At 41.2% G+C, this 16,668-nt stretch overlaps 1 protein-coding gene across 1 annotated transcript in view; it reads right to left on the reverse strand.

Annotated features, from left to right (window-relative positions):
• LOC122941727 (fer-1-like protein 4) overlaps positions 1-16,668 on the reverse strand; it is a 178,720-nt gene that overhangs the window by 20,129 nt on the left and 141,923 nt on the right. Inside the window, exons 39-42 of the mRNA XM_044299133.1 lie at positions 15,028-15,206; positions 13,557-13,642; positions 13,244-13,342; positions 9,762-10,003 (exon numbers count right to left, since the gene is read on the reverse strand). Coding sequence (XP_044155068.1) covers positions 9,762-10,003; positions 13,244-13,342; positions 13,557-13,642; positions 15,028-15,206 — 606 coding nt within the window. The remainder of the gene's footprint in view (positions 1-9,761; positions 10,004-13,243; positions 13,343-13,556; positions 13,643-15,027; positions 15,207-16,668) is intronic.

Consider the following 16,668-nt stretch of genomic DNA (forward strand, 5'->3'; position numbering starts at 1 on the left):
AGTTACCCCAAGAAGAACTCGCCTATCCACCCAAAATGTGGAGAAACTGACCTTTGTGAAGATGAATCAGGCGTGGATCAGCCAGGATTTTCAAACACCAGTGCCTGATGCATCAGACTAGATCATCCATGGTGCCACACCTAAACTTTGTCAAGAGAGACCTGCCTCATCTGGCTACCTGCTTCAGCTACTATTCTGATGCTGCCACCCACCTGATGCCACACCTGCTCACAGGTTCTCCGACTGCCACCCACCATCTTCAGCTGGTACTGGTAATGCCCTCTCACCTCCCCACTCTGTCACTGGGCCACTCTGTGGTCTACTCATGCTGCTGCAACATCACCACTTTGTGGTCTCCTCAGGCTTCTGCTACCTCAACACTCTGTCACTGGGCCACTGGGAGGAAATGCTCAAATACCCCAAACACTGTGGTGTGTTTATACCCAGGGGAGCAATTCCTCTGCATGTGATCCGTTGCTAACGGCAATCCCCAGCAAAAATGCATACAATGGAGGATGTTGGCAGCGGACCACATGAACCACAAAAGCATCCTACACAAGATGGGATAATGTGTGGATGCGAATATAAAAATACATAAATCACTGCGAAAGGTGCACCTCTCGCAGTGATTTATGCCACCTCAACACCCTGTCATTGGGCCACTCTGTGGACTTATCATGCTGATTCCACCTTCTCCATGACTGGGCAACTATTTTGCCTTTTTGGCCTGGTTGACATCATCATTTATTTGACCCTTCTTCTGATCTTCTGAAGGAAGGAAAAATGAGACGCACAATGGATCCTGTCTATGTAGCAGCTGTAAGGCCTGTATGACATGGTCCTTATTTTGCATCAGAATTGGCTTATGATTTGGTAGCAAAAAGCAGGAGTGGGTACAAAACACAGAAGACATGCAAATATTCCAATTACATGTCATCTTTGTTTTGGATCCACTCCTGTTTTTTTTTTTTTTTTTTTTGGCTTAAGCAATACTGCTGGTTAACTGACCAAATGCTGACCAAGTGAAGGCAGATACTCAACAGACAGCATCCGTTTTTTGGGGGTTATTGTTCAGATGGATCAGAGGAAGGGCAAGATAATCTGTGACGTCAACACAAACTTACTGCTAATAGCCTCTCTACTTTGTCAGGAGGGCTCTACTTGTATAAGCGTTTAATAGAACATGTTCTGTAGAAATCTATGTGGAATCAGCTGACAACGGTGTAAAAGGAGTGCGCTCTTTCACGCTATAGTAGGATCTTGGGCCTCTTCACGGTTCTTTATACCTGGCGCTAACATTGACCTGTAAGGCTGAGTTCACACTTGAGTTATTTGGTCAGTTTTGGCTCCATAACTGCCGAAATAAGTGAAGTGTGCAGTGATTCTAAGATTGACGCCTGTCATCTGCGTGTCATACTGACTCACAGTATTGTTTCACTTCCACAGCAGACTCCCTATGCGTGTACTGCAAGGCACAGTGTTCTACACCACTCCTCATCTAAATCAAAATGTAAACAGACCTGGCTGAAATATACTGGATTCACACGATGCGGCAGTCATCCTTGCAGAGCCTGCGGCTATGTCGTCCCGCGGAAGACTTTCCAAGACTCTGCTGATAACAATAATTTTCCTATCAGGTCGTATATCAATTGTAATTCCACTGGAGTGGTTTATGTGATTGAGTGTCTGGAATGCAGACTCCTATATGTGGGCTGTAGAACTTGGAAATTTCAATCCAGATTATTGGAACATCTAAATTATATCACAAACAGCGCATATATGAATATTTTGAGTGCTGCTAAACATTTTATTACCTCCCGCAATAGAAGCCTGCATACCTTTTCTGCTTATGCAATAGAACGTGTGTTTCTTCCACAAAGAGGAGGTGATCTAAAAAGATTAACCCTACAAAGAGAAGCCTTCTGGATTTTAAGGCTAAATACGAGTAAGAGCATTTATTTGTTCGAAACGCGTTGACTGTAAATGGATATGTGAAGATTTGTGCCATTGACGTTGTATTACCCACTACTGGAAATAAAGAAACCATCACTCAAAGATTGCAGGTGCTGGAATTTCTATAATTTTTACAACTTTTAAGGTCTTACCTACATCTCCGTCCAAGGGTGGATTGCTTGTATTTTAAAGCGGGTGAGCTAGATTTTCCTATTATCTATTCTACACCACTATACAGGCTCTCTGCAGCCAGAAAATAGCAGTTTTTTAATGCGATTCACTACAAATAAATTCAGATTGAATCAAATCAAATTTTTTGAAAATTTTTGAGAAATTCACTCATCTCTAATCAAGAGTAAATAGGAAAATAAGTGTTTTAACTACAAATCACAACAATCAACTCGGTAGCATTACATTAACCCTGTGCAGCGATCCACATGTGCATGCACTTCAGTAGGTGGATGTGTACATTGCTATAAAGATAATCACCAGGGGGTACCAGTATAATGACAAAGACAATATCTCACAACTGGAGCATTTTTGTAACAAAAAGTTAATTACAAAAGTAAACTTTTTCATGCCAGAATATCTAAAAGTCACATTTAATGGTGGCACAATCCCTTTAAGTTCAGTACAGACAGTTACACAGTTACAAGATTTTTGAAGATCATTTTGTTATGTTTTATATCATATGTAGGCTTGAATGAATAGACCTTCGGATCATAGATCCACAGCCGATTCGTTCAAAACCTTTTTTTAATACGGTTTCCATACAGCATTAAATGTATTGGCTCTATGGAGCCAAACGTCATCTCACCCAAAGTCGCGCGAGACTTGGCGTATTTAAAAACAGTTTAAAATAGGAAACCGAAGTGGGCTTTGGTACTGGCTGGTACCTCGGTACCGAAGCCCACTTCGGATTCCTATTTTAAACTGCTTTTAAAAACGCCAAGTCTCGCGCAACTTTGGGTGAGACGACGTTTGGCTCCACGGACCCAATACATTTTAAGGTTGTACAGAAACAGCATTCAAAATCCACTGCAAATCTATGATCCGAAGGCTTATTTGCTCAAGCCTAATCATATGTAATGGCTCTGTAACTATCTGCCTCTTTGCAATTATTGAGAATTTCTCTCAAGTCTGTAAACCACATTCCCTCTGAATAAAAAATATAAAAAAAAGACATACATTTGTGTTTTTATTTATTATTTAAATTCAAAACCTAATCATTAGGAACTTTTTATAGCTGTTGCAGAATTTGAGGAAAAATATTATGCTTTTTCTGAATTAAATATACAAACCGGATTCCAAAAAAGTCTGGACACTATACAAATCGTGAATAAAAACTGAATGCAATGATGTGGAGGTGCCAACTTCTAATATTTTATTCAGAATAGAACATAAATCACGGAACAAAAGTTTAAACTGAGAAAATGTACCATTTTAAGGGAAAAATATGTTGAATCAGATTTTCATGGTGTCAACAAATCCACCAAAAGTTGGGACAAGGCCATTTTCACCACTGTGTGGCATCTCCCCCTTCTTACAACACTCAACAGACGTCTGGGGACCGAGGAGACCAGTTTCTCAAGTTTAGAAATAGGAATGCTCTCCCATTCTTATCTAATACAGGCCTCTAACTGTTCAATCGTCTTGGGCCTTCTTTGTTGCACCTTCCTCTTTATGATGCGCCAAATGTTCTCTATAGGTGAAAGATCTGGACTGCAGACTGGCCATTTCAGTACCCGGAACCTTCTCCTACGCAGCCATGATGTTGTGATTGATGCAGAATGTGGTCTGGCATTATCTTGTTGAAAAATGCAGGGTCTTCCCTGAAAGAGATGACGTCTGGATGGGAGCATATGTTGTTCTAGAACCAGAATATATTTTTCTGCATTGATGGTGCCTTTCCAGACATGCAAGCTGCCCATGCCACACGCACTCATGCAACCCCATACCATCAGAGATGCAGGCTTCTGAACTGAGCGCTGATAACAACTTGGGTTGTCCTTGTCCTCTTTGGTCCGGATGACATGGCGTCCCAGATTTCCAAAAAGAACTTTGAATCGTGACTCGTCTGACCACAGAACAGTCTACCATTTTGCCACAGTCCATTTTAAATTATCCCTGGCCCAGTGAAAACGCCTGAGCTTGTGGATCTTGCTTAGAAATGGCTTCTTCTTTGCACTGTAGAGTTTCAGCTGGCAATGGCGGATGGCACGGTGGATTGTGTTCACTGACAATGGTTTCTGGAAGTATTCCTGAGTCCATTTTGTGATTTCCTTTACAGTAGCATTCCTGTTTGTGGTGCAGTGTCGTTTAACCCCTTAAGGACACATGACGTATCGGTACGGCATGTTTCCCGAGTCCTTAAGGACACATGACGTACCGGTACGTCATGTGTTGTTCCGATCACTGCCGTGCGGCCGGCTGTGATCGGAACAAGGTGCCTGCTCAAATCATTGAGCAGGCACCTCGGCTAAATGCGCGGGGGGGTCCCGTGACCCCCCCATGTCCGCGATCGCAACAAACCGCAGGTCAATTCAGACCTGCGGTTTGTTGCGCTTTCTGCAGTTTCTGATCGCTGCGGTCCCTGACCGCGGCGATCAGAAACTTTAGTGTGGCGAAAATATATATTTGTCACCCCCCCTGCACCTCTGAATGATTTTAGCCCGGTGGGAGGTGCAGGGGGGGTGTTGCGGGCGGTGGGGGCGGTGCGGGAGGCGGGCGGTGCGGCAGGCGGGATCGCGATCCCCCGCCCGCCTCCTATTGCGTAATCGTTGGTGTACAGTGGGTATACCAGGGTGCCAGCACATTGCTGGCACCCTGGTATAAACGGCTGACATCGGTGATGCGATGTCAGCCGTTTAACCCTTTCCATACAGCGGTCCGTACGGACCGCTGTATGGAAAAAGTTAACAGTAAGAGGGAGCTCCCTCCCTCTCCGATCGGGGGGCTGCAGTGCCTTTGCAGCCCCCCGATGGAGAGGGAGAGAGCCCCCAGACAGCCCCCCCAGAGCCCCGTCCTTACCCTTCCCCGTCTGCGCAGTTCTGACCATAACTGAGCAGACGGGGAAGGTTCCCATGGCAACAGGACGCCTCTCAGGCGTCCTGCTGTCCATGGTGCTGAACAGATCTGTGCTGAAAGCATAGATCTGTTCAGTGTAAGTAAAATATAGTACAGTGCAATATATATTGTACTGTACTGTATTATACAGACATCAGACCCACTGGATCTTCAAGAACCAAGTGGGTCTGGGTCAAAAAAAAAAGTGAAAAAAAGGTAAAAATCAAAAAACACATTTATCACTGATTAAAAATTAAAAAAATAAAATTCCCTACACATGTTTGGTATCGCCGCGTCCGTAACGACCTGATCTATAAAACGGTCATGTTACTTTACCCGAACGGTGAACGCCATAAAAATAAAAAATAAAAAACTATGATGAAATTGAAATTTTGTCCCCCTTACTTCCCAAAAAAAGGTAATAAAAGTGATCAAAAAAGTCGCATGTACGCCAAAATTGTAACAATCAAACCGTCATCTCATCCCGCAAAAAATGAGACCCTACTTAAGATAATCGCCCAAAAACTGAAAAAACTATGGCTCTTAGACTATGGAAACACTAAAACATCATTTTTTTTGTTTCAAAAATGAAATCATTGTGTAAAACTTACATAAATAAAAAAAAAGTATACATATTAGGTATCGCCGCGTCCGTATCGACCGGCTCTATAAAAATATCACATGACCTAACCCCTCAGGTGACCACCGTAAAAAAATAAAAATAAAAACGGTGTAAAAAAAGCCATTTTTTGTCATCTTACGTCACAAAAAGTGTAATAGCAAGCGATCAAAAAGTCATATGCACCCCAAAATAGTGCCAATCAAACAGTCATCTCATCCCGCAAAAAATGAGACCCTACTTAAGATAATCACCCAAAAACTGAAAAAACAATGGCTCTTAGACTATGGAGACACTAAAACATTTTTTTTGTTTTAAAAATGAAATCATTGTGTAAAACGTACATAAATAAAAAAAATTGTATACATATTAGGTATCGCCGCGTCCGTGACAACCTGCTCTATAAAATTACCACATGATCTAACCTGTCAGATGAATGTTGTAAATAAAAAAATAAAAAACGCTGCCAAAAAAGCTATTTCTTGTTACCTTGCCGCACAAAAAGTGTAATATAGAGCAACCAAAAATCATATGTACCCTAAACTAGTACCAACAAAACTGCCACCCTATCCCGTAGTTTCTAAAATGGGGTCACTTTTTTGGAGTTTCTACTCTAGGGGTGCATCAGGGGGGCTTCAAATGGGACATGGTGTAAAAAAAAACAGTCCAGCAAAACCTGCCTTCCAAAAACCGTATGGCATTCCTTTCCTTCTGCGCCCTGCCGTGTGCCCGTACAGCGGTTTACGACCACATATGGGGTGTTTCTGTAAACTACAGAATCAGGGCCATAAATAATGAGTTTTGTTTGGCTGTTAACCCTTGCTTTGTAACTGGAAAAAAAAAATTAAAATGGAAAATCTGCCAAAAAAGTGAAATTTTGAAATTGTATCTCTATTTTCCATTAAATCTTGTGCAACACCTAAAGGGTTAACAAAGTTTGTAAAATCCGTTTTGAATACCTTGATGGGTGTAGTTTCTTAGATGGGGTCACTTTTATGGAGTTTATAATCTGGGGGTGCATCAGGGGGGCTTCAAATGGGACTTGGTGTCAAAAAACCGGTCCATAAAAATCAGCCCTCCAAAAAACAAACGGCGCACCTTTCCCTCTACGCCCCGCTGTGTGGCCGTACAGTAGTTTACGGCCACATATGGGGTGTTTCTGTAAACAGCAGAGTCAGGGCAATAAAGATACAGTCTTGTTTGGCTGTTAACCCTTGCTTTGTTAGTGGAAAAAATGGGTTAAAATGGAAAATTAGGCAAAAAAATGAAATTCTCAAATTTCATCGCCATTTGCCAATAACTCTTGTGCAACACCTAAAGGGTTAACGACGTATGTAAAATCAGTTTTGAATACCTTGAGGGGTGTAGTTTCTTAGATGGGGTCACTTTTAGGGAGTTTCTCCTCTAGGGGTGCATCAGGGGGCTTCAAATGGGACATGGTGTAAATAAACCAGTCCATAAAAATCAGCCTTCCAAAAACCAAACGGCGCACCTTTCACTCTACGCCCCGCTGTGTGGCCGTACAGTAGTTTACGGCCACATATTGGGTGTTTCTGTAAACGGCAGAGTCAGGGCAATAAAGATACCGTCTTGTTTGGCTGTTAACCCTTGCTTTGTTAGTGGAAAAAATAGGTTAAAATGAAAAATTAGACAAAAAAATAAAATTCTCAAATGTCCTCCCCATTTGCCAATAACTCTTGTGCAACACCTAAAGGGTTAACAACGTATTCAAAATCAGTTTTGAATACCTTGAGGGGTGTAGTTTCTTAGATGGGGTCCTTTTTGGGTGGTTTCTATTATGTAAGCCTCGCAAAGTGACTTGAGACCTGAACTGGTCCCTAAAAATTGAGTTTTTGTAAATTTCTGAAAAATTTCAAGATTTGCTTCTAAACTTCTAAGCCTTATAACATCCCCAAAAAATAAAATATCATTCCCAAAATAATTCAAACATGAAGTAGACATATGGGGAATGTAAAGTCATCCAAATTTTTGGGGGTATTACTATGTATTACAGAAGTAGAGAAACTGGAACTTTGAAATTTGCTAATTTTTCCAAATTTTTGTTAAATTTGGTATTTTTTGGTGCAAAAAAAATAATTTTTTTGACTTCATTTTACCAGTGTCATGAAGTACAATATGTGACGAAAAAACAATCTCAGAATGGCCTGGATAAGTCAAAGCGTTTTAAAGTTATCAGCACTTAAAGTGACTCTGGTCAGATTTGCAAAAAATGGCCTGGTCCTTAAGGTGAAATAGGGCTGTGTCCTTAAGGGGTTAAGGGCATCCAGTATGGTTTTACGGCCTTGACCCTTACACACAGAGATTGTTCCAGATTCTCTGAATCTTCGGATGATGTTATGCACAGTTGATGATGATAGATGCAAAGTCTTTGCAATTTTTCGCTGGGTAACACCTTTCTGATATTGCTCCACTATCTTTCTGCGCAACATTGTGGGAATTGGTGATCCTCCACCCATCTTGGCTTCTGAGAGACACTGCCACTCTGAGAAGCTCTTTTTATACACAATCATGTTGCCAATTGATCTAATTAGTGTTAATTGGTCTTCCAGCTCTTCGTTATGCTCAAATTTACTTTTTCCAGCCTCTTATTGCCACTTGTCCCAACTTTTTTGGGATTTGTTGACACCGTGAAAATTTGAATCAACCTATTTTTCCTTTAAAGTGATACATTTACTCGGATTAAACGTTTGATCTGTCATCTACGTTCTATTACAAAGAAATTATTGACATTTGCCATCTCCACATCATTGCATTCAGTTTTTATTCACAATTTGTTTAGTGTCCCAACTTTTTTGGAATCCGGTTTGTAATTCAGAAACTTTGGGGGATTTGTAAAAACTAGTGCAAAGGAAATCGGACTTAGTGGCCCATATTGCCCATTATCCAGTCCATTTCTGACTTTTGTCTGACAAATGCATGTTCAAACATGTAAATGTTAAAAACAAGAATCAGTATTTACTCAGTGATTTCCATCAGTGATTGTTAAAACCAGGTGCTGTTCAAAAACAGAAACAGGTGCAAATCTTTCCATCATACCTCATCTCTGTGTAAGTTCCATTCCTGGTTTGGCTCACAAACACTGATAATAATCACTGATTAAACACTGACGCATGGCTGCAGACTTAAAGTTGCTCAATTTGAAACTAAAAGGGGTTGTCCAGTGGTATCTTTTTTTGGAAAAGGTGCAGAGTGGGTTAAAAAAAAAAAGAAGCATTACTCACCTCTGGGATCCCCACTAGTGCTACTATAATGATGATTACCAGGTCCTGCTACCTGGTCCAGTCTCAACACCCTGGAAATGACATGAAATAACAGCTCAGCTAATCACTGGTCGCATTAGTGACCTGCCTTAGCCAGTGATGGCATTTCTTGCCATTACTTGTGTGTTGAGACTGGACCAGGAATTAGGACCCGGTAATTGTCAGAAAGGCTCATTGGAGCTGAAGCGCTGCATGGGTGGATAAAGGTGTGCATTAATTGAAGTGCTCCTTTCACTTATATTTGTCTTGTGTGTAATAGTGTGCAGCCATCAAACAATTAACAATTATTAGTTAATTTTCCGTTGACTGGATCTTTAAGCCTGACTGAAAGATTATCGCTAGTCACCTTGCCTCATCTAATCAGAAATCTGCCAGTCATTAGCAGTAATTGTTCTAAGGATCAACAAGCAATATTGGCCAAACAGAAAAAAAATTGCTATTATTATTTTGTGCAATTGAAGGCAAACAACTTGCTAACAGTTAAAAAAATATATTTGCCTGTATAATAGGAACCCTAGGTCGCACACCCTCGACCCTTCAGCTAGGGAGATTAGATAGACACAATATCGCTAACTTGATATTACATGAATATAATGCTTTAATACAAATTAAATAAGAATGAAGATCGATGGTACTTTATTGTTAATTTAAGGTGTAACCGCAACATATATTATATACTATATTAGATACTATACTTTTAACCAGTCTAGGTATAGAATTTTTAAATTTCTGATTATAAATTCCTGATTTGCATTACTAAAAAATATTGGTATTTCTTTCTATGGAAAACAATAGAAGTAGGTTAACTTAAAAATAACAAAAAGTTCAAAAAGGCGACCTACCTAAGAAGTCATTGGCAGATATCCGATCATAATCCCAAACTTGGAGGGCAAGGAAGGCTGGCTCCCTATATTCTGTCTCTTCTATGGAAAAGATGGAGTCTTTCTTTTTGTATGTGATCTCTTTCTCAGTGGGAAGGTAGTCAAACCGATACACAAACCTCCAATTGAAATTTCCTTCACCGGTGAGGGAATTAAAATGTACATCGGTCTCTTGCTTGTCTCCATTCAAACCTCTTATCCATCTACAAAAGTGATGTGTGTATTACAACCAATTGAATATACAGTAATACAACCCCAATTCCCAAAAAGTTGGATGCCACGTAAAATGTAAACAAAAACAGAATGCAAAGATTTGCTAATCTCATAGACCCATATTTTATAATAGATCTTAGAACACATATTAGATGTTGAAAGTGAGACATTTTACGGAAAAAATGTTTTTACTCATTTTTAACTTGATGGCAGCAACGCATCTCTAAAAAGTTGGAAGAAGGGAACCAAAAGGCTGGAAAAGTGGTACTAATAAAAAAACATCTGGAGGAGTAATTTGCTACTAAGTCACATGACTGGGTAGTAAAAGTTAGTGAGATGTTCAGCAATCTGCGAAAAACTGCAAAAAATGTCTAAATATAAATGTGAAACAAATTCAGAAAAAAGTTTTTCAATGTTACATTTTTAAGACTTTGGATATCCCACCATCTACAGTACATAATATCATCGAGAGATTCAGAGAATCTGGAGAAATCCATGTGTGCACGGGACAAGTACTGACGGTCAGTACTGGATACTTGTGATCTACAAGCCTTCAGCAGGACTTTCTTAAATATATGCATGATTCTGTATTTTAAATTACTGCAAGGGCACAAATGCATGTCAAAGCTGTATCATGCAAAGCAGAAGCCATGTGTCAACGCGATCCAGAAATGCAGCCATCTTCTCTGGGCCAAAGTTCATTTAAAATGGACTGAGGCAAAATGGAAAACTATTCTGTGCTCATATGAATCCATGGACGGCGTGAGCCGCAGACTTAAGAGGAAAGGGACCATCCAGCTTGTTATTAGTGCACAGTTCAAAAGGCTGCATCTCTGATGGTAAGAGGTTGCATTAGTGCCTATGGCATGGGTAGCTTACACATCTGAAAACGCACTATCAATGCTGAACAGTATACAGATGTTTTAGAAGATCCCATCCAGACTACGTCTCTCAAAGGACTTGCTTATCACATCAAGTCAATGCTAAACCACATACTGAATCCATCACAGCAGCATGACTTTGCAGAAGAAGAGTTCAGGTGTTGAACTGGTGTGGCTGTAGTCTAGATCTTTCATCAATAGAGAACATTTGGCGTGTCATGAAACGTAAAATCCGGCAAAGAAGACCCAGGACTGTTGAGCAGCTAGAATCCTACATCAGACAATAATGGGACAACATTTCTCTTCCAGAACTCCAGCAATTGGTCTCCTCACTTTCCAGATGTTTACAGACCGTTGTTAAAAGTAGAGGGTTTCTACATAATGGTAGACATGGCCCTGTCCCAACCTTTTTTTAATGTATTGCTGCCATCAAGTTCTAAATGAGATAATTATTTTCATGAACTGGTAAAATTTCTCACTTTTAACATCTTATGTGTTGTATGATCTGCTGTGAATAAAATATAGGTCTATGAGATTTGCTAATTATTGCATTGCTTTTATTTACATTTACACAGCATCCCAACATTTTTAAAACTGGGTTTGTAATGCAAACACGTAATTGCGCACATTTTTATTGCTTACTACTGAGGCCTTGTGTTCCCCTTGCAGTTGCACTGAGGTCTTAGTTTCTAACCCAAAACTCTGCCCTTGATTAGGATGCAGAAAGCCATTCTCTGATAAATCCATGAGACTAGGATAGCTGTTTGGCACCTCTCTGACCTCTGCTGAACCCTCTTTATGCGCAGACCAAGGCTGAACTTTTATTTCGGTATAGTCAGCTCATCAGAGGTCAGAAGGGTGCTTTGTCACACAATAGCTTTCTGCAGCTGCTATATACTGTGAAACATAGGAGCTGTACAAAACAGTGCAATTGATTTAATAAAAACCCAGTAAGGCTACTTAAGTGTGAAAGTTAGTCAGACGGATCCGTCCAGACTTTACATTGAAAGTCAATGGGGGACGGATCCGTTTGAAATTGAGCCATATTGTGTCAACTTCAAACGGATCCGTCCCCATTGAATTACATTGTAAGTCTGGACGGATCTGTTTGGCTCTGCGTGGCCAGGCGGACACCCGAACGGTGCCAGACTGAGGCATTCTGAGCGGATCCGCATCCACTCAGAATGCATTGGGGCCGTACAGATGCGTTGTGGCTTTTGAAAAGTGAAGATGCAAGACCTATAAAAAAAAAACACAGTAGAATTAAAAGTATTCTCTTAGCATTTTTTTAAATTTATTATAAACCCCCCTACTCCAGCAGTACTCGTGAAGAGATTTATACTTAGCTGCTCCTTGTTTCTCTAAAAACGGCTTTGTGGTCTTCACTGGCCTTCTGGTCTCCGCATGGTAGGCGTCATTTGAGTTGCTGCAAACAATGACTAGCCTCAAGAATGGCATGTCCCCAAATGGCACGTGACCCAGCAGGCACATGCTGCCAGGGGATAGTACATCACTGCTGAGGCCAGTTATTGGGAGCAGCAGCTCACGTGAACCTGTCCATGCAGAAGTTGACATGCGATCACTGGAACTGTGGTGAAGGCAGCCTAGGAGCCACAGAGTGGTGGGCAGTAGGGGAGTATAGCTCTCTTCACAGGTCTTGCTGGGGAGGGGGGGGGAGGGGGATTTAAAATAAATCCTGGACAAGTTCAAAACTAGGCTATGTCCTTAAAAGATTCAAGGCGTTATCTGCTTTGTACAATCAGTAGGTGTTTTGTAACCACTCTGACCAGGAGAACTTCCCCAGTAAATCAGGATTCCCTAATACTGTATATGAAAATGGGGTTTCTAGACAAGTGACTTTATAATGAGACAGTAGCACTTTAAAGGCCAGTATTTATAAGATGCCAGAAGGCACGAAGCGATCCAATCCGTGGTGTCACAGAATGCTCAACATTGGTGACTGGAGAAGAGCCGAGATTGTGGAAGCAGCGAAGAGTATAGATGCCAATGTCAGGCTACTTTCACCCTGGCGTTTTAGGTTTCCGTTTGTGAGATCCGCTTAGGGATCTCACAAGCGGTCCAAAACGGATCCGTTTTGCCCTAAAGGCATTCTGAATGGATAAGGATGGTGTTCAAGACGGATTCGTTTTGGCTATGTTAAAGATAATACAAACGGATCCGTTCTGAACGGATGCATGCGGTTGTATTATCTGAACGGATGCGTTTGTGCAGATCCATGACAGATCCGCACCAAACGCGTTCTTTGTACATTGTAGCAATTGCTGGGGGGCTTATTTCACAGGCATTCTGTCAGCAGTAGACAGAAGTGAACAGAACCACAGCACATACCCTTTCACATAGATATCACTTGAAGGCGTCCCAGTAAATGGATTTACATCATCTAGAATGACATCATCGGTATTCCAAATAATAACCCGTAACTCGTAACTGCAAAAAACAAGTAAATTATTAAACCATTTTATGTTTGTCTTATGAAAGTAGTCCACTCAAAATACACATTTCTTATGTATATATTTTATTGTTCCTGGGTTATATATATATATATATTTTTTTTTTTTTTTTTAACAGGCAAAAGTTTATATGACTAGTTGTCCATTCATCGTCAATGGGGGAAGAAAGGTAAACCATTTGCCATACTTACCTAACTGGTTCACGTGGTTTGATGTTTACAGGTGGTGGGGGAGGAACATCATTTGGGAACATGTCGATCCACAGGTGAAGGGACCCCTAGAAGATAAAAATGATTCCATGTTATGTGCTATGTAATATCATGCTTGTATTTCTGTAAGAACAAGTTCACAGACGTATCCCTTATAATTCTCTCAATAAGGGCTTATTCACACATCCATAATAAAAATCATCTGTGTTGTAGCCATAATGAATGATTATTAATACATAGTCCTTATATCCAAGTAGGACATGGACCTGGCTTCTACTGGCATGTTTAAGATTCGATAGATATACATGGTAATTTAGTCAAATGGTTTTATTGTAATCATTATCTGATAGATCATCAGTATCTGATCTGTGGAGGGCCGTCACCCAGGATCCCCGCCGATGAGGTGTTTGAGAAGGCAGCGGCGCTCTTGTGAGCGTCTCAGCCTTCTCTCAGCTTTTCCTAGGCCAGTAGTGATGATAAGTTGATCTGTCACGTGGCCCAGGTGCAGCTCAACCCCATTGAAGTGAAAGGGGCTGAGCAGCGATACCAAGTACAACTGCTATACTATGTATGGCGCTGTGCTTGGTGAGCACGGAGGAGCGCCAGTGCCTTCTCAAACAGCTGATTGGCGGGGTCTCAGGTGTCGTTCCCCCACAGATCAGAAACTGATGACCTATACTGAGGATAGGTCATCAGTAACAACATGTCAGAAAACCCTTTTAATACATATGTATAGCATCTCTTAGTATATGGTACAGTATTTATCTTTTGCAGCTGCCACTAGAGGGAGCTGCAGAGTATACATTTAAAGGGAACCTGTCATGTGGATATTTGATTATAATCTAACTAATTATATACAATCATTAACTACTAAAAAGTACCTTAGATGTATTCACTTACTGGTGTGACAGATGGTTACCTCATAATATACACACAAAGATGCCGCATGCAAATAAGCTGATTTGAGTCCAGCGTGATGTCATTGAGTCCAGCGTATATTTGATTCAGAGCTATAGCCACTCCCCTGCCCACCTGCTGCTGATTCCTATGGAAAATAACTGTCAATCAGCAGCAGGTGGGTGGAGAGAGTCAGGAGCTCATGAATATTCAGGACTCATCATTATCAGCTGGAGCTTTTCAATACAAGATGTTGGCAGATTGACAGGGTCAATTAAAGAAAGTGACCCAACATTTTGCTAAGAGAATCAGTCACTTATTTATGTTGCCCTTAGTTAGGACACCATAAAACTGGTGACAGGTTCCCTTTAAGTCAATGATAAGACAGTAAGCTACCGAGCTCTCTTAGTGGCAGCTAGAGGTATCCAGTCTTTTAGATTTATGGCTGTGGATGGTATTTGAAGCTGATTTTGTTCCATAAAAATGACATGATAAAAATCTAAATATTGTCATCTCAATCACGCACTAAAGGTTGTATTTAGCTTCAAACCATTACCTGTCCCAGGCCTGGGTTATCTGAGTTGTACAAGGTCCTCACTTCTACATGTTCTGGAACAAGCCTGGTGCCATACTCTGGCATCTCATCCCAGTGCTGAAGAACATGAAGTGCTTTATGTTCGTCATAAGCAGACAGATTCCCATCATCTTCTTTGTTCTTATCTTTCATGAAGGCCTCTGAAAACCATAAGAGATAAAGTGAAGGAGTTTTCCATAAAAAAACGTTCAGGTTGCTGCTTTTATTTTCCAAATTGTCTCAGAACAATAAGGAAAACTAGTTATTATTATTATTTATTTTAAAGCACTATTAATTCCATGGCGCTGTACATCCAGATGGGGGGGGGGGGTTACACAAATATAAAAATACAAAGAACAAGACACTATTAACAGACTGGTACAGAGTTGGTTGTTATCAGTACTGTTCCATTTTTCTATTTATTAGTTTTGAAGGATATCATTTTAGTCATTCATGGGTCATTTATCAAATTGGTGTAAAGTAGAACTGGCTTAGCTGCCCATAGCAACAAATAATGATTCCAGCTTTCATTTTTGACAGCTCCTTTGGAAACTAAGCCAGTTCTTCTTTACACCAGTTTCATAAATGACCTCATCAGTGTCTAAACATCAGTGTAATCAGCACATTGGTGATGAGTAATTCTGCAGATATTGCAGGAAAATAAGTATTGGCTTATAGCACCGCCATATTCTGCTGTGCTGTGTGAGATACAGTATTTTCCTTCCAAATGAAGCTTGAATATTACTGTATATGCAGTGGCGTACATAGAGAAGTAAGGGCCCCATAGCAAGGATCAAACCAGGCCCCCCCCACACAGGACAGAAGTGTTTCTCCCTAAAGCCTTTTTAATAAACCTTGGGCCATTTTTCCACTTCTTCATTTGCTAAAAGTTGTTCCTTTAGAGCAGGGCGGCCCCCAGAGCCAAGGTTTGGGGCCCCCGTCCTGCTGGACATAAACACAGCTGATTGTGCGATCAGCTGTGTTTATTCCTGGAGCGCCACACAGGGAAGGATGACAGCTCCTGCCCCTGTACTGTAGCAGGAGTCTGGAGCAGGACAGGTCCCTGGCTATTGGTGAGAGTGGGGGAGCCGAGGAGAAGGCAGGCGCAGTTTATCAGCGATTCTGCCTTCTCCTCAAGGAGCGCTCTGCAGCAGTGGCGTACTAAGGAGGGGGGGTGCCAGAAGCAATGAGCGCTTCCATCAATACAGATGGAAGCGCTTATTGCTGGAGCGCATGGAGCTGGGTCCTGTCACTCACCACTCAGCTCCCTGCGCTCCTCCCCTCCTTTAGGCTGGCGGTGCACAGAATGGTGAAGCAGGAAGACTTCTGCCCACTCCACCATTTAGATTTCACAGAGTTACCATTAATTCTAAGACATAACTTTTAATCAAAATTATTAAAATGTTGGACCCTTGAATACAAAAATAAATTATAAGACAAAAAATATATCAAAAGGACTATATGTCAATGGTCTCCTTGGTTGTAGGCGGGTAACCAGACAGAATAAATTGTCTAAAGGGGCAATAACCCTATTGCATCCCCTATTATAGTGGCCCTGCCTATAAACGGAATAGCCGCCCCGATAGGGGCGATCCCGTATCTCGTGCCTCCTATATTTCCCTG

Source organism: Bufo gargarizans, chromosome 6, assembly GCF_014858855.1.
Source record: "Bufo gargarizans isolate SCDJY-AF-19 chromosome 6, ASM1485885v1, whole genome shotgun sequence".
Lineage (NCBI taxonomy): Eukaryota > Metazoa > Chordata > Amphibia > Anura > Bufonidae > Bufo > Bufo gargarizans.